The sequence below is a fragment of the Dysidea avara genome, chromosome 2, assembly GCF_963678975.1.
Source record: "Dysidea avara chromosome 2, odDysAvar1.4, whole genome shotgun sequence".
Lineage (NCBI taxonomy): Eukaryota > Metazoa > Porifera > Demospongiae > Dictyoceratida > Dysideidae > Dysidea > Dysidea avara.
The window spans coordinates 34,981,730-35,004,949 of record NC_089273.1 but is presented as its reverse complement, the minus strand read 5'-3'; the positions used below and the strand labels follow the sequence as shown (position 1 = coordinate 35,004,949).

The window sequence follows — 23,220 nt, the reverse complement described above, 5'->3', positions numbered from 1 at the left end:
AGCTGAACTCTCTAGAGGGTGATTTGTTTGCAGCTGAACTCTCTACGTGATGGTTTCTTTGTAGCTGAACTCTCTACAAGGTGACTTCTTCAGGGAGACTTGTTTGAGTTGTTTCTAGATGAACTCTCTACAGGGTGACTTGCATGTAGCTGAATTGTCTATCAGATTAACTGTTTGTAGCTGAACTCTGTACAGAATATCCTGCAATGTAATATAATTCTGTAATGGAGTAAGTTATAAACGTAGCTGAATGCTCTATTAGGGTGACTGTTCTATTAGAGTATCTCGATCTCGCATTTGCTACACGTAGTTGCATTTCGAATCATAACTCAGTGGTTTGTAATCCGATTCTTCTGTACTACTGCAAGGACTTTCTACGATGATTATTCCAGCTACATACTGATTTTCAGCTCATTGCTCTAAGCGGTTTGCCTGATAGACACGAAAACTAATAGTATTTTTATTCATAAAAATCGATCGCGTAATTTTGACACAGGTCGGGTTTTGTGTCATATCTCCGTGGTCTTTATCCCGATTCCTTTCAAACCACAAAAAGGCACTCCTACGATGGTTGCTCCATCTACATAGTAATTTTCAACTGATTCCTCAAAGGAGTTTACCCTGTAGGCGTGACAGACCTTCGACCTTATGTTACGCAAATAACCGTTAATAACTCCGTGAATGTTCATCGGATTCCTACCAAGGTTGGTACAGAGATCCGCCTTAATGAGCCCTTTAAGTGTGCCAAATTTCAGCTCGATCCGAGTACGCATTCGTGTTTTATGGCGGATTTTTCGAAGTGTGCGAAATGAAGAAGTAGAAGAAGAAAACGAAGAAATTAAAACGAAATTGTGTTCGCTCGTATCTCGGAAATAGCTGGAGCGATTTTCTTCAAATTTGGTGTGTTGACTCCCCTTGCTAGCCGGCACCTCTCTAGCAAATTTGGTTTCAATCGGATAAGGGATCACAGAGCTACACAGGTGTGAAAATTGCGTTTTCTTTCTTCCTGTTAATATACTCACGGGTGGCACGACGGCTTTTTGGGCCGCACGACACACTACCGTGTCTCTTGATGTGTAAATACTACAGTAGAACAGCGAAATACCTATTAGTAGCTGGGTCTCTCCTGCTGCGGGACTCATGCAACAACGATTTACTACAATGCGAAAAAGCTTGAACAGCAGTTTATTACAACAAACACAATACTTACCGTTGCAATGTCTCCCTATCGTCATTTGATCTTGTAGGCAAATCACTAAAGAACAAAAAAACAAAAGGTAACAGTCTAATGAACTATTAAGGCGTAACTAGCACACAATAATTTAACTATCATATAGAGAGTGAGAAACTTTTGCAGAGTTAAACTTAGTTGGCAAATTTCTATTTAGTGAAATATGAATTTCTGTTATACAGTTACTCTGCTGCATACAATTTTGCGTACAAGATTGCATACTCTAGCTGTTCAGTCAGTTTGCAGTTCGACCGAGTACATCACGTCCTTCTGTCTCTAGATTTTTAATTGATTCCAGGTCATAAAGTAAGGAGTGTTATATTTGATGTCTACTTCTAAAAACCAGGTGCCGCACAGTTCTACTTGGACTTAATCGCCAATACATAAATATTACATACATTGTACTTTGGGCTTTTGTTTTGTAATATTCACATACAGAGTTTTAAATCAGTGCATAGCTACGTATGATCCCTACAGAGTCTTGCTGGCCAGACACTATTCTGCACAGGGCATTATCCTGCGCACAGAGTAGCATCTGGCCATTGAGACTACCCAATAGAATACAATCACAGGTGAAAATAATGCTTCCTACAGTGGAACCGTGTTAACAGTACTGAATCAAGTGGTCAACTTTGTATATTGCAATGGCCACTATCACAAGGTATTTCCAATGCATTGTGGGCTGTGTTAAGCGGTCACCTGTCTAACACTTACAAATTGCTGTACACATATTTTCAACACTCTCAGAGTGGTTGCTGCCTTATAAAGAGAAGTTGGGGCTCTGTTTCAGTAAACTCACAATTATCACAGTATAATCCATCTGGCCTCAACCATATGCATGCATGCACACTCATACACACAAATGATCATGTAGTTGTGAAGTTTAAGTGGTAGGCATCAGGAACACAGAACAATAGACTGTACAGCAAAAAAATTTATAGGTGCTCTTCAGTCAGACATAAGTAACAAAGGAAACAAGCTGACATGCTGTATAGAATGAGGTGGCAAAAGCAAAACCAGATGTCAACACCTAAGTAAGCAAGATCAGTTGGACATTGATGAAATAGCTGGGTGGGCTGCTTCCCAGTTAACACCAGCTATAAGTTCCCCAATGAACCTTATCCGCAACTACATCAAAACAGAAAAATGGCCAACAGAGTGTGGTAGTTTGTACAGTAAGCCATTGGGAGAGATGGCGTTTTGCTCTGTTAAGTTTGTAATGTTTATGCAGTTCAGCATGGGGCCAAGTGAGACATACATACTTACCTAAAAGACAAATTAGTTGTCTGGTTGGATTATTTCACACTGAAAATTCATGCTAACTAGTCTTTTACCTTCATTATCCCATGGCTTCATGTCCAGAAAGTTGTAAACTAGCGATGCACCAATAATCGGTGGATAATCAAAAATTGGCTTAATCGGCAATATTTTCAATATTGGTATCAGTAATTATTTTGCCAATATGATTTTGCTGACCCAGATGATATTGCTTTCATAAAAAGTAGATCAATATAGTGTTTTTAAAATGACAATTTCATCAAATTCGTGTGAAATCTTGGGAATTATAAACATTGGATCGGTTATTGGTATCGGTCACCATGTGAATTATAATATCAGCTAATTGGATAATCAGAAAATCTCATATCGGTGCTCACTATTGTAAACAAAGTCTATTTTGATGAACACGCTACAAAGTATCGCCGATCACACCACCATTTTGTCAATTGTGATGTAATTGTGAATATAGCTCATTCATACAGTAATCAATTTCTTACTCAAAATACTACCAAAGTGACACACATGCATGAATTTTTGTACATGTACACCCCTGTACAAATTGTTGTATACGTATGTACAAATTTTCCAAGGGACGTAATTTTCTGCAAATTAACTTTTCAGGATACTTTGCAGGTTTATATTTGAGAATCACTCGTACTTCACTGAGGTTAACTGTCGATCCTAAAACAATTGTTAATTTTTGAGGATGAAAAAATTCGTAGACAGCTAGCCAACCAACCGTAAAAATGATATCCCTTATGCACACGGTACATGTACACTACACACTAAACACACATGCACGTATGCACACACAGAGTAATCAGACACAACAACACTGAACACACACACACACACACACACACACACACACACACACACACACACACACACACAGCCCTTGATTCTCATTACATACATACCGGTCATTTGAGGACACCATGCCATGTCGTATGCTTCCTCCCCTGGACCAAGTATTAAAAGACCAGACTTTGAAATAATGTTTAGTAAATATATAGTCACATACTGTACCTGCTGGGTCACCTAGGTGTAACACTGCTATGCCTAGGGTTTCTGCTAGTATGTGGCCCATGCAAAACAAACTTCATAATACAATGTAGAGTGTTTGTATACTTACGATTGTTGCTGTAAAAGTATTTGCACAGATGCCGATGATGAGCTACAAATATTAACAAATAAACTTAATTATTCTAAAGAAACAAAACTACCTTTGTAAAGGTGGCTGACGGATTGCACTAGGACTACTGCTGATCAGTGTCAGTGGATTTGTAAGAAACATAACACAAGTACGGTATATCCTAATTTAGCTTACATGGTGGAATGATTGCTTCTAGGTGTTGGTGTTGGCTGACTGTATTAATATCAAATTGAACTAAAATATACAGCTACCACAGCATGTTCTGTTCTGTCTGGCTCTTGACGTGAAGTACTGCAAACAACAACTTTAATAATAAAAACTTCAATCTCACGATCACATTTTCACTGCCCATTGAACTGCATTCCTTGGAATGGGCAGTGAAGATGGAACACCTTCTATCCTAGGCTTGGTGGAGAAGCGACCAGCACACACTTCCTTTTCTTTGTCTAAAACTTGCTTCAGTTCTTCTAACTCTGCCAAAATCATTGTATAATACAGCAATTTAACCACATACATTACCATCAGATTGCCATTCAAGATGGTAAAGCTTCATTGATCCACTCTCTTCGTCACTGCTCTCCTCTGTCATGTACAGTGGATCAATTTGCTCCCATAAATTTCACTCTTCATCTGACCTGATGACCTTTTCTCTTCTCCTGTACAGTTTTATGTAAGCAAGTAACATAAACAAACAGATTTATCATATTATTTAGGTGGTGAAACAAAATTCTAAAACATGAGCCAAATGTTTGCACAAGTCTTGACTATCTAATAAAATACAGGCCATTGTAATAATATATTAGATATGAGATTTTATTGAGATCACAAATTTTCTTTGGCTTTAACAAACTAAGCACTAAACAGCAGAACCATTGCTTGTTTATCATATTGAAAATATTTTGTGTTATCGACCCTGACATTGTGTTGAAAGCTCACTAACATTATCTCGTAGATTGCAGTGAGCATCTAAAGGAACAAGTTGATGTTGTGCTACTTCTAAAAACCACGTGCCATGCAGCCACTCTACTTAGACTTGTCACTACACTCAGTTTGAGCAAAGAAGAAAGTTATCTTGAGCTAAAGCTTTGCTACAGTTTAATATACGGCTTATTTAGCCAGAAAGTTGCTTTGGCGCACAGGTGCAGGTATGGAAAGACAAGCATACACACACTTTTTGTAAAACAATTTCAGTGAACCAGGCACACTGTGGGTGTGTAACTGGTTTAAAAACTAGTTGTAAGAATGTGATGGTTTAATCTAAAGTTTACATTTAAACTTTGAAATTCACTTCTGCACTGGATTCCTCAACTGTTAGTTATCTAATCAAAGATAAAATCAAAGAACAAAGCTAAGACCATTCTAATAGAGTTATTAGTGATGAGATTTAGAGTCTCCAACATCAAAGACCGTTTTGTTTTTAAGGTTACTCTTCTCAAAATACTCTTATGAACATTCTGTCATCATAATTGCTCAGTAGAGTCAGCACTACAAAAATGCTATACAAGAATGAATTTTGATTTACAAATCATAAACACAACACCGTGCGAGGTAGTCAGGTACAGCATGTATAATGTTTACCCTGTCCTGGTATCCTCTCTTTCGCCTTCTTCTTATTCTCAGCAACCTTTGCCACTCTATGAGGTAGAGAGTCATTGTATGTTGTTCCCCTGGACTCATAATAGCGGTGTACTGCAGCTGGGAAATAGTTATCAACACAGTCAAATTCTACCATACCATGAGTATTTATATACACAATAGATAGCATGCACCACATACACAAACACGCATGCACATAAACATGCACACACTACACAAAGATTTATGTATTTATAACATAATTTGACTACATTTCAAGATGGGTGCATCTCAACAGTATGCAGCCCAAGATGGGTGCATCTAGCAGCATAAGTTAATACTATGAATATTCAAACACACACACACACACACGTAAACACTTAGTAAAATGTGATGACTATTTTGTCAAGATAGGTGCATCTCAACAATATGTTGCCCAAGATGGAAGCATCTAGCAACATAGGTCAAAAAGGAGCTGAACACACACACACACAGACACACAGACACACAAACATGTAAACAGTTAGTAAAATGTGGTGACCGATCTGTCAAGATGGGTGCATCTCAACAATATGTTGCCCAAGATGGAAGCATCTAGCAACATAGGTCAAAAAGGAGCTGAACACACACACACACACACACGCACACACGCACACGCACACGCACACGCACACAAATATGTAAACAGTTAGTAAAACGTGATGACCGATTTGTCAAGATGGATGCATCTCAACAATATGTCGCCCAAGATGGGTGCATCTAGCAACATAGGCAAATATATGCACACATATTGTATACCAATGCAAACAACTATTTGAACACACAAGAAGATACTTCTTTTTATCCATTAGACTAGTGTTTTATCAGCCATTACTTACAGCAGGTAGCCTAAAAGATAATATAGCACTATTTAATAATTGTACTGCATAGAATGGGTAACGAAAATAGTGTCAATAACTGTATTTTACTTTAACAAAGGGCGTTAAATAGAAAATAAACTAACCTTTAGACCTTTCGCTGTCTGCTAGTGAGTTATACGCAGAGAAGGCCATTCCTTACGTCTACTGCAACGGATTAAGTCTTTCCTTGCCTCCTAAAACTAATATAGTGAGCTACACGTGCTGACTTTGTAGATTGACACCACCAGCTGCGGTATCACGAGACTCATCAATTAATGGGCGTGTCCAGTAAAACTGACGAACGTGTTTTTCTAGTGCCTGTTCACTGCGGTAGAACGAACTAGAACTGCTGCAGTATCACAGGTAATCAGTGTTCCTGATGTTGTTTCACCTTTTAGGTGGAGAAGACTGTGTATGCGTTTCGCTCAGTGAAACGCCGTTTTTGCGATAGCTTTTTGCTGTGATCACCCTATGCACAACCTGTCTATGCAAATATGTAACTTGGCTAATGAATACAGGGCATGTACGTACAAACTACATTCTATCACACAACAGATCAAATCTTAGTTGTGAATGGAATGTTACACCTATAACTTGTAATATTATAGACTTTAGAAGATGATGGCAATAGCTTATAGGCCTACATGTTATGAAGGTAGGAAAATTTTCCATGCAACGTATGCATATATAATGGAGTATAGTAATTATTGTTGTGCAATTATTGTTAATAATAATAATGATAATAATAATGTCTTACTTGTTGCTGATGACTTCAGTGAAAATGCCTGATGGTCTTGAGACATCAAAATTCTTTAGTGAATTACTAGCTAACTTGCAACAGGTAAGTCAGTGTATTACCTAATAGACAGTATAAGCAAAAGCAATTCATCCATGCAACTTCTCATGTTGTGAATGTCATTATTTTATGTAGTGTGACTATAACTACTTATTAAATCATAGCCGAGAAAAAAAAGTTGACAGTAATTCAACAGTAGCTGAAGTTTTGATCAGTGACAACTCTGAACTATCTTAGCAAACTTGAAGAATGTCATTACAACAAGGTGAATATCTACAGTGTAAAGGGTGTGGTGCTTTACAGATTAAAATATTTAATGTGATAATTTGCCCTTTTTGTCTATAGTGATATATGATATATTATTGTTGGTCAAGGTGAATGCCAGATTATGTTTGTGGGTTAAGCTGTTAGTGTCGGTTTGGTTTATGGGTGTGTTGGTATACAGCAATGTTGTCTTCCTTGTTTGTAAGTAAAAAATTAATTGCATGCATGATTTTATTGTTTACTGTGTACTCGTTGAATCCTCTTCATAGTTGTTATGTAATGTTTGTAGCTATGCACTGTGTGGGAGTGTATTATTTTGCATAGTGTGGTGAAACCCTTCCACACAATAGGTCATATCTCAGTAATGGAACAGAATATTTACTATCTGTAACTTGTAGCTATGAAGACAATTGAAGGGGTCATTGGAAAAAGGGGCTAATCCACATTTTGAGATTTGCCAATTTGTAAAAGCAAAATTGCTTGGTTAGGCATGTTAATGCTGAGCATTCCTACAAAATTTGACAGGTTTAAAAGTTTAAGTCACAGTCAAATTTAAATTTGCATTAAACTGTGGCAATTCATGAATGTCTAAAATTCTATTTAATTCCCACTATACAAGGATTTTTTACATATGTCGGTGACCCCCTTTCTCCACTGACCCATCAATTACTGGCTTAGAATATTGTATGGCAATAGAGTACTGATATTATTTCAGGACTGGTAATGTGTATTACATCACAACTCTACATGTCATGTAACGTTCTTTATTGCCTTGTTTGTCAAGAGCTTGAAAGTTCATGTCAATTATCTATGTCAGTGGCTGATATAGAGGGACTACATTACAATATAGTCGGTATGCATTCACCTGAGCCCCCCCCCCCCCCCCCCCCCCTAAATATAGTGATATCAAATGAACATGTGTCATGTTTTCATTTTATGAACATGTGTCATGTTTTCATTTTATGAACATGTGTCATGTTTTCATTTTGTAAACATGTTTGCATACCTGAATCATCCATACTAAAATATATGGGATATTTTTAAAGCCTCATAACTCACTTGTTCTTGCTTATACAAAGCGCTTTTTTGATTAATGATTCCAGTATTTACAGGGCTTTACAGTGCTACTAAATGTTTGGGAAGCCAGCCCATATAGCTAACAAGAGTTATTAACAAAAAACAAGGGCTAGGGGATATTTAATTTTTTCTATCACATGTTGCAGATAATAAGTGATATTTCCTAAGAGAAAAATTGCCAGCTGGGGCATTTTTGGCTTTGGCCTGCTCACAAATCCCTAATAGGAAAGCAGTTCGTGAATGTGTTCATATTATCCTCCTCATTGTTACTGATGCTGTTAGTTCAACCTTTAAAATATTTCTAGGAAATTAACCACAATCTTTCAATGTAAATATTTTTGGCTTTTCACAGAAACCTTTTATATGATCAGACTACATTGTGGTTTTAATAAGACCTGATGTGAGATTTTCACTATCAAGATGAGTACACCAAATAATAGATTGACAAATCAATCACTGGCTTGGCAACAAATAACAAGAATAATAGCCTACAATGTAATGTAGTTACTTTACAAGCAGCATAAAAACGAAGCTTAGACAGAATTTTTTCAAAGACAAAATAATATAATTTAACAATGTTAAGTGATCATACTCTGTAAAAAAAATATTTTACCTATGTATATTTATTATTGAAACTATTTATTGCAAACTGTAAAATAAATACACTGTTCATTTGTGAACTTGAACCCACAATGCCTCAACTTCACTGTACTTAATAAACATCATGCGGTTGTATAAAACATAGAAAATTTTATTTGTCTGATTAAAAATTGTATTGGTACCCTGTATAATGGAAGCAAAACTCTGTTACTTTATTTAATAAACATAGGGTAGTAGACAAATTTTCAGACAAGGTGGTACGTGGTGACATTAGCCATATTAACTTGATGAAATTTTAGTGTTGAAATAGCTACATATTTCTGATTTAGTTTAAAATGGATGTCTTAAAACCACTCCCTAAACATCCAAACCAAGTTAGGCACCGGCCGATTATGCCAGCATAATTTAAAGCATAATAGGTGACCAAAAGCATCAAGCATAATGCCAGCATAATAGGGACGATGTTTGAAAAATTTATTAAATGCGCAATACGCGCGCCTGAAAGAAAGCAAATATTCACTGCCAATAGTATAATTAGTGCATTTCATATTTAAAAACACTAAATATAACTTATTAAATCGTTTCTTTGTTGGTTATTCACACTTTGCAGAAATAAGATCGAGATACTCTAATAGAGCAGTCACTTACTCTAATAGAGCAGTCAGGAAAGGCTGATATACTCTAATAAAACAGTCAGTTCTAGAGCATAATCTTGATTTTGAAAGCATAATTTTGAGCATAATAGGCTTAATTTTTGAACAATGCTCAAAAGCATAATAGGTAAAATTTTTGGCATAATAGGCCGGAGCCTAAACCAAGTTCAGTTTATTATTCAAAGGAATTACTTACTGTACATTACTATTACTTGTAGTGGTGAAAACACTCATTTTACTAATCAGAGTTGCTTGAAATGGTTATTCAAGCACAACAAGTGCCAATAATAATGATCATGTCATCTGTTTAAACTAATACAACTACTTTAAAATGCTGCTTAAGCAGATGAGTATATGAGGGGTTTCTGGAGTCTGGAAACCCCTTTCAAAGTTTGAACTGGTGGGCTTGCAGCAATAATGCCAAAGTGAAACCATAATAGTTTGGCTGTATAAAAATACAGGGCATAGAACAGAGCTACAGTGCAAGTAATATCATTGATTCTATGATTTTCAAACACTGCTGGACAGACATTAAAGTAATGCTTTATCTGATTTTGTATAAAATAATAATAATATTATAGTTAAGTACATACTCCATAATTTGCTTATGGATGTTCAACCACAAACCTTTGCCTATACAAGTAAAATACAAATGTAATGGGAAACTAGAAAAAAGCATGAATTTAACTAATGAAACAACTAATAAAGATCAAGATAATCTAATAGAATGGTCAGATGTATATTCTAATAGAGCAGTCAAAATTACTCTAATAGAACATTCATGATGGATTGCAAGTGTAGTTTTATTAAAGAATAATATTAATGCAAGACTTGCCTGAAGGATTAAATTTTGATTTTTCAACTGCAGAGTTGGATAGTGCTATTTGGATCACTACTATATAGCCACATTAAAACCATAATGGATACGGCATAAGGGAAGCTAAGAAACTAAACATACAGCTGCACTGTAAAAACTGAAGTGTCCATAGGACACCGAAATGTCCCAATACAAACACCAATGGTGATAATGCTGTTGATATTAGAACATTATTGTGGTTAGCAGAGTATATATATTTCAGTTTTATAGTGTATTGATGATGGCATGTATAATTAGTTCATACTATCCATAGAGAGTGGACTGGTAAAGTTTGAAACCCAAATCTGTCAGTGGTAGGCCTGCGCCTATTATGCCGGCATAATCTTGAGAATAATAGGTCACCAATTTCATGAGAATAATTCTGGAATTATAGGATTGTTACAAGCATAATTTTAGAATAATCGGATGACCACAGGAATAATCGGTGGAATTAGGGGGCGTATATGTGACTGAATTTGACAAAACAAGGCTTCGACGCACAAAGCTTTGTTAGGAGATATGGCGATTTTAAGGAATCATTGTGTAATAACTTCCCAGTGCCTACAGCTGTGCAAACAAAATTTGCACCAACTGTTCATCTGTTCACTAGCTATCACTGAGTGGGTGTATACATTTCTGATACCCAAAATTTGCCCTGTTTTGAGCAGCTTTTTCCGAGCGGGTAGTAATATCACAGATGGCAGTACTAATGGTGGGAGGGTGGGGGTGGACGGTGGTATTAATATACGGGTATAAAATGGAGTAAGAAGACGATTGGAGTCCAGAGGCCAAGTTTGGGCTCTCCATGGCCCTCCATGGCCCTCAAATTACTCCAAATTGACTGAGAACACTATTGGCGAGCTCTCTGTGAAGTCCCAGCTCACTACACACCATTATCACAAAGCCATGGCCATTTAATGGTGCCAATCTCACACTCGTGGCTTTGACAGGGTCGGAAGAAAGCTGCTACAGAAACCAGACTTGCCAGTGCTGAAGGAAGTACAGTGTGAAATATGATAGTATATTAGACCAGCAATCCATTTCTGGTAAAATCGTAAGTTTGATTTTGTGTGTGTGGAAGCCTTGTTATATGAAATCCGGTCACATATTATCTTCTTGATTTCCTAGAAGAAAGAGTTAAACTACTACAAATTATATAAAGATGACTGGAGTGCTGGCTGAAAGGAGCTGAAAAGCCTCTAAAAGATCGATATACTCTAATAGAATGCTCAAATACTCTAATAGAGCAGTCAGATCGTTTCATGTTAACAATCTTAAGCCAGTATCAGGGATTTAACTGCATGATTATCTGCAATTCTGAAACTTGTGCATCTTATACTAGTGTATCTTCTTCAAAGTCTTTGACCATTATTATCTACCTAACTTAGTAGCTATACAGTAGTTACAGCATATTAACTAATAATTAAATTCACTTGAACTATTACTGTAGATAGCTATTCTAAGTCTGCTGTAACTATTTTGGATAGAAAAATGATATGTAAGGTGGAATGATTCATATATGGCTATTAATAATTCGGACAAAAGTACTTATAGCAGCATCTTGAAAACTAAGCGACTATAGCTACAGATATATACTGATGAGAATAATTATGGAATAATAGGCTGGATACAAGAATAACAAAACGAATAATAGAAGAAATTTTTGGGAAATTCTGGAAAGAATAATAGGTAAAAATTTGAGCATAATGGGCTCAGGCCTAGTCAGTGGTGCCCCAGACCCCTGCATCAAACTCACTACCACATCTGGAAACCCTGACCATAAACTGATTTTGGGTATGTGCCTTATTGTCAAAGGGAGCACTCTAATCGGTTCGCATTCACTTGAAACATTTCAATCATACAGAGCATTATAGAAGTGTATTTCTGTGTTTATAATACTTCTATGTAAAAGTTGTCATAGTGACATTGTGGTAGAGCCTTAGATGAAAGTTACCAACAAAACATTTATGTAGCTACTGTATTTACTTTACAATCATACGTACATCTCAACAAAATAATTTTGATTATAATTTTGATTATGTTTACTACAGTGTATTATTGTTACTGATACTAGGACTAACACTACTGTACTTTTTGCTTTTTCCAATAATTCTTTTGAAACATTCTCTTTATGCTGCTTATAAAGTGGTTTAATTAAATTATTATTGTTATTGCTGCTTTGACTGCTCTATTACAATACTTTCAGTGTGGTATTGAACAACCATTTGTCAATGTGTTGTGCAGTATTGTTATCTTGCTAGTGAAAACCTCACAATAGCTCTTACTCAAACCAATAATGATGTTGTCAGATTATAGTTCTGTGAAAGCTTGTATTGAAAATTTGTGGTCAATTTCCAAGAAACAGGTTGCACTCAGTTACAACAGCTTACAAGCAGGGAAACCCATGTTTACTAATCACTACATACATTGATACAGCATTGTTATATATTGTATATTATGAAAGTTTTCTTTCATTTTAGAATCTAAATGTCCCATAATGGCCTAATCCCACCTAATTCATCCATGCGATTCCTTGTAAAAAAATGTCTTGCCCTCCCATTCTATTGGAAATCACCTGGTAAAGTCAACATCAGTTTATAAAATACTCTGGGCGAAAAGACCAGTCAAGGTCACATATACAAGTACATTATTGTTTATATGTCACAGTGCAGAAGGATAACATGAGCATGCATGGTGATGCAGTACCTGAAATAACGTTCCCACATTTGATACTATAATGTAACATGAGGACTTGCTGAACTTTAACCATCCGCGAGAACAATTACATAACATATGTGTATGGTAAGCTAAAACAATAAAGCAGACACTATAACATCCGACTACTTATGTTGTTACTTTGAAACTTTCCCAAAATACTTCATGACAAACAGTGTATTAGAGAGTTCCCTGAAGAATGGCCATGGTACAATTTATAATTATAAATATGCAAACATGGACACATTCAGGTAGCATGATACCATCACAGTACCTATACTCCCATGATCTGCTTCATTGTGCACTCACAGATTAGCATCACGATCGTATGCATCAATAGAGTTTTTATGATGTATAATGCAAAGTATTTTTCAATTGGTAATGGTATAGCAATGGTTCTTATTTCCCTTAGTTTGTACTTGTAGAGCAGGAATATACTGTACATCTTATTAGATGTGTATGTACATACAACACACGTCATGTACCACAGCATTCTGTGGTTTGCTTATTTATATCAAAGGTGAGGGCAATATGTAAAGTATGAATTGAAAGTTGTAAAACTCAATGGTGTGTAACTACATACTGTAGCTAGGATGCATAGAATCCTGTTGAAATAGTATAGGAGGTATGGAGCATGCACACCCTTTAAGATTTCACATAGTAAGTATCTCTGAAGATAAAATGTCATTTTTATCACTACATAACACTAGGGTTGGGCGATATGGAAAATTTTCTCCCATGGTTATTGTGGAGCATATTATCACAATTATTGCAAATATCATGGTATTGAAATGAACTATAGCAAGTAGCTACACTCAAAACTGTTTACACAGTATAATGCATGGGTGAACTTTGTTTACCAGCTAGCTAGGAGTTTGGAAAAACTTATAGAACATAGAGTGCATATGTGACCGAATTTTGGAAAATCACCCATATGGGCACATTTGACACCTAAAATATTTAATGATCAAATCACACACTTTATATTGTAAATCTACTTGTTCACAGTTTTAAGCCATTCTCAATACCTCAAACTACAAGAAAATTCTTGAAATATTTTCAAACCTATTCTCTGCTCTTATTAGCAACACACTAAACATGAAAATTCTAATTATTTCACGCGTGCCCATATGGGTGATTTTCCAAAATTCAGTCACATATAAATTTTGAAGGAGAGATAGCTAGTTTCTATCTATGCATATAGCTAGCAGATAATTCAGGTCCGTAGCTAGGGGGGGGGGTTTGGGGGGTTCTGAAGAACCGCCCTCTTGGAAAAAAGGTCCCCAATTTCAGTAAAAAAGTCCATAATGTAACCAAAAGGTCCACAATTTTTGGTATACAAGTCCAAATTTTCAGGAGCAAAAGTCCATTAGCTACAGTTTACTAGATACCACTAATAAGAAACTAAATTAAGCGCTTCGAGTAACTCATTCATTGCATGGATTAAATGCAATGCAAGATCGAGATACTCTAATAGAGCAGTCAACCACTCTAATAGAACAGTCACAATATTTGGACCTTTACTAAAGGTACACTTTTGGTCAAAAAGAACACCCCTTTCAAAATCCTGGCGACGGGCCTATAATTTACTAAGGCTTACTAATGTGAAGCCAGAATTTTTATCCCACAATCACAGAAGTGCTGTATCCAGTACACGTGCCTCGCCTTGCGTGTATTCTAATAATTAGTGTGCCGTTTTGTGTAGTAGTGCATGGGTTAGGCTTGTTTGCTAGTACAAGGAGGCTGTAATACTGATTGACAAGTACAATATGGCATTCTGATTTTTAACATGTGTAAGTGTGTAGTTGCAGTTGTATTCCCACTATGATATTGCAATAACCATTTAAACCGGTATGGCAGTTTTTCATAAACAAGGTGGTATCGGTTATTGCCAACTGTAATATCACCTTGTTGCCATCATACCGGTATATCGTCCAACCCTACATAACACTGACATAGCAGCATTTGTCAGATGACTATGTTTAAATGTGGGTAAAAGCATAGGCTGTGCTCCGGCTCTCAGACTGTGCATCACAGAAAGTGTTGTGACAGTGAGGTAGTAATAGAGCTTTTGTCTCAAGTTCACAGCTACATATGTACACATTTCCTTTGCAGCTTACATTATAAGCTTACTGTATCTCCATATTATGTAACAATTTATTCTGACCCATTACTTATCAAGACACACGGTAGTGTGTCGTGCGGCCCAAGAAGCTGGCGCGCCACACCCGTGAGTATATTGACAGGAAGAACGAAAACGTCATTTTCACACATTTGTATCTCGGTGATCACTTATCTGATTGGAACCAAATTTGCTACACAGTTGCCCGCCAGCCAAGGGAGTCTACATTCCAAATTTGAAGGAAATCGCTCAAGCCATTTCCGAGATACGAGCTGCCAAAGTTTTGTTTTTTTTTCTTCGTTTTTTTTTCTTCTTCTTCTTCTTCGTCTTTTCACACACTTGCAAAAATTGCTATAACAAGCAAGCGCGTGCTCCGATCGCCTTGAAATTTGGCACACCGAAAGGGAGTCCAAAGGCGAATCCTAGCATCAAATTTGGTACAAATCCGATGAATGGTTCAGGAGTTATGACCGATTATTCGCGTAAAACAAGATCGATTTGTTGTCACGCCTACAGGGTAAACCGCTTCATGGAATGAGCTGAAAATTGCTATGTAGATGGAGTAACCATCGTAGGAGTGCCTTTTGGTGGTTTGAAAGGAATCGAGATAAAGACCACGGAGATATGACACAAAACCCAACCTGTGTCACAATTACGCGATCGATTTTTATGAATAAAAAAGTATTAGTTTTCACGCCTACTAGGCAAACCGCTTAGAGCAATGAGCTGAAAATCGGTGTATAGCTGGAATAATCTTCATAGAAAGTCCTTGCAGTAGTACAGAAGAATCGGATTACAAACCACTGAGTTATGATTCGAAAGCCAACTCCGTGTAGCAAATGCGAGATCGAGATACTCTAATAGAACAGTCACCCTAATAGAGCATTCGGCTAATTTATTTATTCCATTATAGAATTTTATTACATCACAAGTTATTCTGTAGGGAGTTCAGCTGCAAACAGTTAATCTTATAGACAGTTCAGCAAGAAGACAGTCACCATGTGGAGAGTTATGCAAATATATCACTATAGAGATTCAGAACATTACAAGTCACACTGAAGAAAGTTCAGCTATAAACAAGTCATGCACTGTGTAGAGAATTCAGCTACAATTAAGTCACTCTCTAGAGAATTCAGTTACACAGAATTCAGCTACACACAAGTCACTGTGGAGAGAGTTCAGCTACAAACAAAGTACCCTTTAGAGTGATCAGCTACAAACAAAACACTTTGCAGGGTGTTCAGCTGCAACAAATCAACCTTTAGAGCAATCAGCAATGAACAAATCTACCTGTAGAGAGATAAGCTAGAAACAAATCACCCTGTAGAGAGTTCAGCTACAAAAAATCACCCTGTAGAGACATCAGCTAGAAACTAGACACAATGTAAGGAGTTCAGCTACAAGCAATCACCCTGTAGAGAGTTCAGCTACAAAAAAATCACCCTGTAGAGACATCAGCTACAAACTACACACAATGTAAGGAGTTCAGCTACAAATAAATCACCCTGTAGAGAGTTCAGCTAAAACAAATCAACCTGCAGAGAGATCAGCTACAAACAAATCACCTTTTAGATAGTTCAGCTACAAACAAATTACCTTGTAGAGAGATCGGCTACAAACAAATCAACCTGCAGAGAGATCAGCTATACACAATTCAACTTGTATAGAGATCAGCTACAAACAAATCACCCTGTAGAGAGATCAGCTACAAACTAGACACAATGTAAGGAGTTCAACTACAAGCAAATCACCCTGTAGAGAGTTCAGCTACAAACAAACCAACCTGTAGAGCAATCAGCTAGAAACAAATCACCCTGAAGAGAGGTCAGCTACAAAAAATCACCCTGTAGAGATATCAGCTAGAAACAAATCACCCTGAAGAGAGGTCAGTTACAAAAAATCACCTTGTAGAGAGATCAACTACAAACAAAACACTTTGCAGAGAGCTCAGCTACAAACAAATCAACCTGTAGAGAGATCATCTAGAAACAAATCAACCTGCAGACTGATCAGCTACAAACAAATCAGCTTGTAGAGAGATCAGTTACACACAAATCAACCTGTAGAGAGATAAGCTAGAAACAAATCACCCTGTAGAGAGTTCAGCTAAAACAAATCAATCTGCAGAGAGATCAGCTACATACAAATCACCATATAGATAGCTCAGCTACAAACAAATTACCTTGTAGAGAGATCGACTACAAACAAATAACCCTGCAGAGAGATCAGCTACACACAAATCAACTTGTATAGAGATCAGCTACAAACAAATCACCCTGTAGAGAGATCAGCTACAAACTAGACACAAAGTAAGGAGTTCAGCTACAAGCAAATTACCCTTTAGAGAGTTCATCTACAAACAAATCAACCTGTAGAGCAATCAGCTAGAAAAAAATCACCCTGAAGAGAGGTCAGCTACAAAAATCACCCTGTAGAGAGATCAGCTAGAAACAAATCACCCTGTAGAGAGTTCAGCTACAAGCAAAACACCCTGTAGAGAGTTCAGCAACAAAGAAACCACCATGTAGAGAGTTCAGCTGCAAACGAATCACCTTATAGAGAGTTCAGCTACAAACAAATTACCTTGTAGAGAGATCGGCTACAAATTAATCAACCTGCAGTGAGATCAGCTACACTCAAATCAACTTGTAGAGAGATTAGCTACAAACAAATCACCCTGTAGAGAGATCAGCTAGAAACTAGACACAATGTAAGGAGTTCAGCTACAAGCAAATCACCCTTTAGTGAGTTCAGCTACAAAACAATCAACCTGCAGTGAGATCACCTACAAAAAAGCACCTTGTACAGAGTTCAGCTACAAACAAATTACCTTGTAGAGAGATCGTCTACAAACAAATCAACCTGTAGAAAGATCAGCCACACACAAATCACCCTGTAGAGAGATCAGCTAGAAACTAGACACAATGTAAGGGGTTCAGCTACAAGTAAATCACCCTGTAGAGAGTTCAGCTAAAACAAATCAACCTGCAGAGAGATCAGCTACAAATAAATCACCTTATAGACAGTTCAGTTACAAACAAATTACCTTGTAGAGAGATCGGCTACAAATTAATCAACCTGCAGAGAGATCAGCTACACACAAATAAACTTGTAGAGAGATCAGCTACAAACAAATCACCCTGTAGAGAGATCAGCTAGAAACTAGACACAATGCAAGGAGTTCAGCTACAAGCAAAATCACCCTTTAGTGAGTTCAGCTGCAAACAAATCAACCTGCAGTGAGATCACCCACAAAAATGCACTTGTACAGAGTTCAGTTACAAACAAATTACCCTGTAGAGAGATCAGGTAGAAGAATTCACCTTGTAGAGAGTTCAGCAACAAAGAAACCACCATGTAGAGATTTCAGCTGCAAACAAATCACCCAGTAGAAAGATCAGCTAGAAGAAGTTACCTTGTAGAGAGTTCAGTTACAAAGAAACCATCATATAGAGAGTTCAGCTACAAATAAATTACCCCATAGAGAGTTCATCTAGAAGAAGTCACCTTGTAAAGAGTTCAGCTACAAAGAAACCATCATGTACAGAGCTCAGCTACAAAGAAACCACCATGTAGAGTGTTTAGCTGCAAAAAATTACCTGTAGAGAGTTCAGCTAGAAACAAATCACCCTGTAGAGAGATCAGCTAAAAGAGGTCACCTTGTAGAGAGTTCAGCTACAAAGAAACCACCACATAAAGAGTTCAGCTGCAAATAAATAACTTGTAGAGAGTTCAGCTACAAGTAAATCCCCCTGTAGAGGGATCAGCTAGAAGAAGTCACCTTGAAGAGAGTTCAGCTACAAAGAAACCATCATGCAGAGAGTTCAGTTACAAACAAATCACCCTGTAGAGAGATCAGCTAGAAGAAGTTACCTTATAGATAGTTCAGCTACAACAATTCACCCTGTAGAAAGATCAGCTAGAAGAAGTCACCTTGTAGAGTGTTCAGTTACAAAGAAACCATTATGTAGAGAGTTCAGCTGCAAACAAATCACTCTGTAGAGAGTTCAGCTACAAAGAAACCGCCATGTAGAGAGTTCAGCCTCAAACAAACCACCTTGTAGAGAATTCAACTACAAGAAATCACCCTGTAGAGAAGAAGTTACCTTGTAGAGAGTTCAGCTACAAAGAAACCATCATGTAGGGAGTTCAGCTACAAAGAAACCACCATGTAGAGAATTTAGCTGCAAACAAATCACCTGCAGAGAGTTCAGCTAGAAACAAATCACCCCGTAGAGAGATCAGCTGGACAAAGTCACCTTGTAGAGAGTTCAGCTACAAAGGAACCATCATGTAGAGAGTTCAGCTGCAAACAAATCACCCCGTAGAGAGATCAGCTGGACAAAGTCACCTTGTAGAGAGTTCAGCTACAAAGGAACCATCATGTAGAGAGTTCAGCTGCAAAAAAATCACCCTGTAGAGAGTTCAGCTAGACGAAGTCACCTTATGGAGAGTTCAGCTACAAAGGAACCATCATGTAGAGAGTTCAGCTGCAAAAAAATCACCCTGTAGAGAGTTCAGCTAGACGAAGTCACCTTATGGAGAGTTCAGCTACAAAGAAACCATCATGTAGAGAGTTCTGCTACAAACAAACCACCATGTAGAGAGTTTAGCTGCAAACAAATCACCTGTAGAGAGTTCAGCTAGAAACAAATCACCCTGTAGAGAGACCAGCTAGAAGAGGTCACCTTGTAGAGAGTTCAGCTACAAAGAAACCATCCTGTATATAGTTCAGCTACAAACAAATCAACCTGTAGAGAGATCATCTAGAAACAAATCAACCTGCAGACTGATCAGCTACAAACAAATCAGCTTGTAGAGAGATCAGTTACACACAAATCAACCTGTAGAGAGATAAGCTAGAAACAAATCACCCTGTAGAGAGTTCAGCTAAAACAAATCAATCTGCAGAGAGATCAGCTACATACAAATCACCATATAGATAGCTCAGCTACAAACAAATTACCTTGTAGAGAGATCGACTACAAACAAATAACCCTGCAGAGAGATCAGCTACACACAAATCAACTTGTATAGAGATCAGCTACAAACAAATCACCCTGTAGAGAGATCAGCTACAAACTAGACACAAAGTAAGGAGTTCAGCTACAAGCAAATTACCCTTTAGAGAGTTCATCTACAAACAAATCAACCTGTAGAGCAATCAGCTAGAAAAAAATCACCCTGAAGAGAGGTCAGCTACAAAAATCACCCTGTAGAGAGATCAGCTAGAAACAAATCACCCTGTAGAGAGTTCAGCTACAAGCAAAACACCCTGTAGAGAGTTCAGCAACAAAGAAACCACCATGTAGAGAGTTCAGCTGCAAACGAATCACCTTATAGAGAGTTCAGCTACAAACAAATTACCTTGTAGAGAGATCGGCTACAAATTAATCAACCTGCAGTGAGATCAGCTACACTCAAATCAACTTGTAGAGAGATTAGCTACAAACAAATCACCCTGTAGAGAGATCAGCTAGAAACTAGACACAATGTAAGGAGTTCAGCTACAAGCAAATCACCCTTTAGTGAGTTCAGCTACAAAACAATCAACCTGCAGTGAGATCACCTACAAAAAAGCACCTTGTACAGAGTTCAGCTACAAACAAATTACCTTGTAGAGAGATCGTCTACAAACAAATCAACCTGTAGAAAGATCAGCCACACACAAATCACCCTGTAGAGAGATCAGCTAGAAACTAGACACAATGTAAGGGGTTCAGCTACAAGTAAATCACCCTGTAGAGAGTTCAGCTAAAACAAATCAACCTGCAGAGAGATCAGCTACAAATAAATCACCTTATAGACAGTTCAGTTACAAACAAATTACCTTGTAGAGAGATCGGCTACAAATTAATCAACCTGCAGAGAGATCAGCTACACACAAATAAACTTGTAGAGAGATCAGCTACAAACAAATCACCCTGTAGAGAGATCAGCTAGAAACTAGACACAATGCAAGGAGTTCAGCTACAAGCAAAATCACCCTTTAGTGAGTTCAGCTGCAAACAAATCAACCTGCAGTGAGATCACCCACAAAAATGCACTTGTACAGAGTTCAGTTACAAACAAATTACCCTGTAGAGAGATCAGGTAGAAGAATTCACCTTGTAGAGAGTTCAGCAACAAAGAAACCACCATGTAGAGATTTCAGCTGCAAACAAATCACCCAGTAGAAAGATCAGCTAGAAGAAGTTACCTTGTAGAGAGTTCAGTTACAAAGAAACCATCATATAGAGAGTTCAGCTACAAATAAATTACCCCATAGAGAGTTCATCTAGAAGAAGTCACCTTGTAAAGAGTTCAGCTACAAAGAAACCATCATGTACAGAGCTCAGCTACAAAGAAACCACCATGTAGAGTGTTTAGCTGCAAAAAATTACCTGTAGAGAGTTCAGCTAGAAACAAATCACCCTGTAGAGAGATCAGCTAAAAGAGGTCACCTTGTAGAGAGTTCAGCTACAAAGAAACCACCACATAAAGAGTTCAGCTGCAAATAACTGTAGAGAGTTCAGCTACAAGTAAATCCCCTGTAGAGGGATCAGCTAGAAGAAGTCACCTTGAAGAGAGTTCAGCTACAAAGAACATCATGCAGAGAGTTCAGTTACAACAATCACCTGTAGAGAGATCAGCTAGAAGAGTTACCTTATAGATAGTTCAGCTACAACAATTCACCCTGTAGAAGATCAGCTAGAAGAAGTCACCTTGTAGAGTGTTCAGTTACAAAGAAACCATTATGTAGAGAGTTCAGCTGCAAACAAATCACTCTGTAGAGAGTTCAGCTACAAAGAAACCGCCATGTAGAGAGTTCAGCCTCAACAAACCACCTTGTAGAGAATTCAACTACAAGAAATCACCCTGTAGAGAAGAAGTTACCTTGTAGAGAGTTCAGCTACAAAGAACCATCATGTAGGGAGTTCAGCTACAAAGAACCACCATGTAGAGAATTTAGCTGCAAACAAATCACCTGCAGAGAGTTCAGCTAGAAACAAATCACCCCGTAGAGAGATCAGCTGGACAAAGTCACCTTGTAGAGAGTTCAGCTACAAAGGAACCATCATGTAGAGAGTTCAGCTGCAAAAAATCACCCTGTAGAGAGTTCAGCTAGACGAAGTCACCTTAGGAGAGTTCAGCTACAAAGAAACCATCATGTAGAGAGTTCTGCTACAAACAAACCACCATGTAGAGAGTTTAGCTGCAACAAATCACCTGTAGAGAGTTCAGCTAGAAACAAATCACAGCTAGAGACCAGCTAGAAGAGGTCACCTTGTAGAGAGTTCAGCTACAAAGAAACCATCCTGTATATAGTTCAGCTACATTTCAAGTCACCCAGTAGAGAGATCAACTGCAAATAATATCCTGTGGGGAATAATGGGCATGTAATAAACATATGTATATAATTTGTATAATTACTAATAAAATCAAAACAATTGAAGCATTAAAAATCTTCTTTAAGTTCTTTTCTTCTTCCTGTGGTAAAGAAAAAACACGTGGGTTAAAAAAGCCCCAAAGCCGGCCTATGGCTGCTTTGGGGCTTCTTTAACCATGTGTTTTTTTCTTTACTACAGGAAGAAGAAAGAACTTAAAGAAGAATTTTAGCACTTCAATTATTTTTGATTTTATTAGTAATTATACAAATTATATACATATATTTATTACATGCCCATTATGCCCCACAGGATATTTTTTGCAGCTGATCTCTCTACTGGGTGACTTGAAATGTAGCTGAACTATATACAGGATGGTTTCTTTGTAGCTGAACTCTCTACAAGGTAACCTCTTCTAGCTCTCTACAAGGTAACCTCTTCTAGCTGGTCTCTCTACAGGGTATTTTGTTCCTAGCTGAACTCTCTACAGGTGATTTGTTTGCAGCTAAACTCTCTACATGGTGGTGTCTTTGTAGCCGAACTGTCTACATGATGGTTTCTTTGTAGCTGAACTCTCTATAAGGTGACTTCGTATAGCTGAACTCTCTACAGGGTGATTTTTTTATAGCTG

The 23,220-nt window shown here is 37.5% G+C and overlaps 1 protein-coding gene across 5 annotated transcripts; it reads right to left on the bottom strand.

Annotated features, from left to right (window-relative positions):
* Positions 1 to 1,101: 1,101 nt before the first annotated feature.
* Positions 1,102 to 6,623, bottom strand: LOC136247163 (uncharacterized). 5 transcript variants are annotated; one of them, XR_010697133.1, is made up of 9 exons: positions 6,244 to 6,423; positions 6,039 to 6,128; positions 5,244 to 5,360; positions 4,185 to 4,321; positions 3,840 to 4,138; positions 3,736 to 3,771; positions 3,645 to 3,686; positions 1,211 to 1,255; positions 1,102 to 1,156 (listed from the first exon to the last, which is right to left on the bottom strand). XR_010697133.1 is itself a non-coding variant. In XM_066038799.1 (8 exons), the coding sequence occupies exons 1-4, from the start codon at positions 5,437 to 5,439 to the stop codon at positions 3,999 to 4,001; spliced, it is 420 nt and encodes a 139-aa protein (XP_065894871.1). In that variant the 5' UTR covers positions 5,440 to 5,610; the 3' UTR covers positions 1,102 to 1,156; positions 1,211 to 1,255; positions 3,645 to 3,686; positions 3,736 to 3,774; positions 3,840 to 3,998. The 5 variants fall into 5 exon arrangements, 2 of the variants coding, with proteins under 2 accessions (XP_065894871.1, XP_065894870.1); XR_010697132.1 differs by having other exon boundaries at positions 5,244 to 6,128; positions 6,244 to 6,623; XM_066038799.1 differs by lacking the exons at positions 6,039 to 6,128; positions 6,244 to 6,423 and having other exon boundaries at positions 3,736 to 3,774; positions 4,185 to 4,247; positions 4,301 to 4,321; positions 5,244 to 5,610.
* Between the last annotated feature and the right edge of the window lie 16,597 nt (positions 6,624 to 23,220).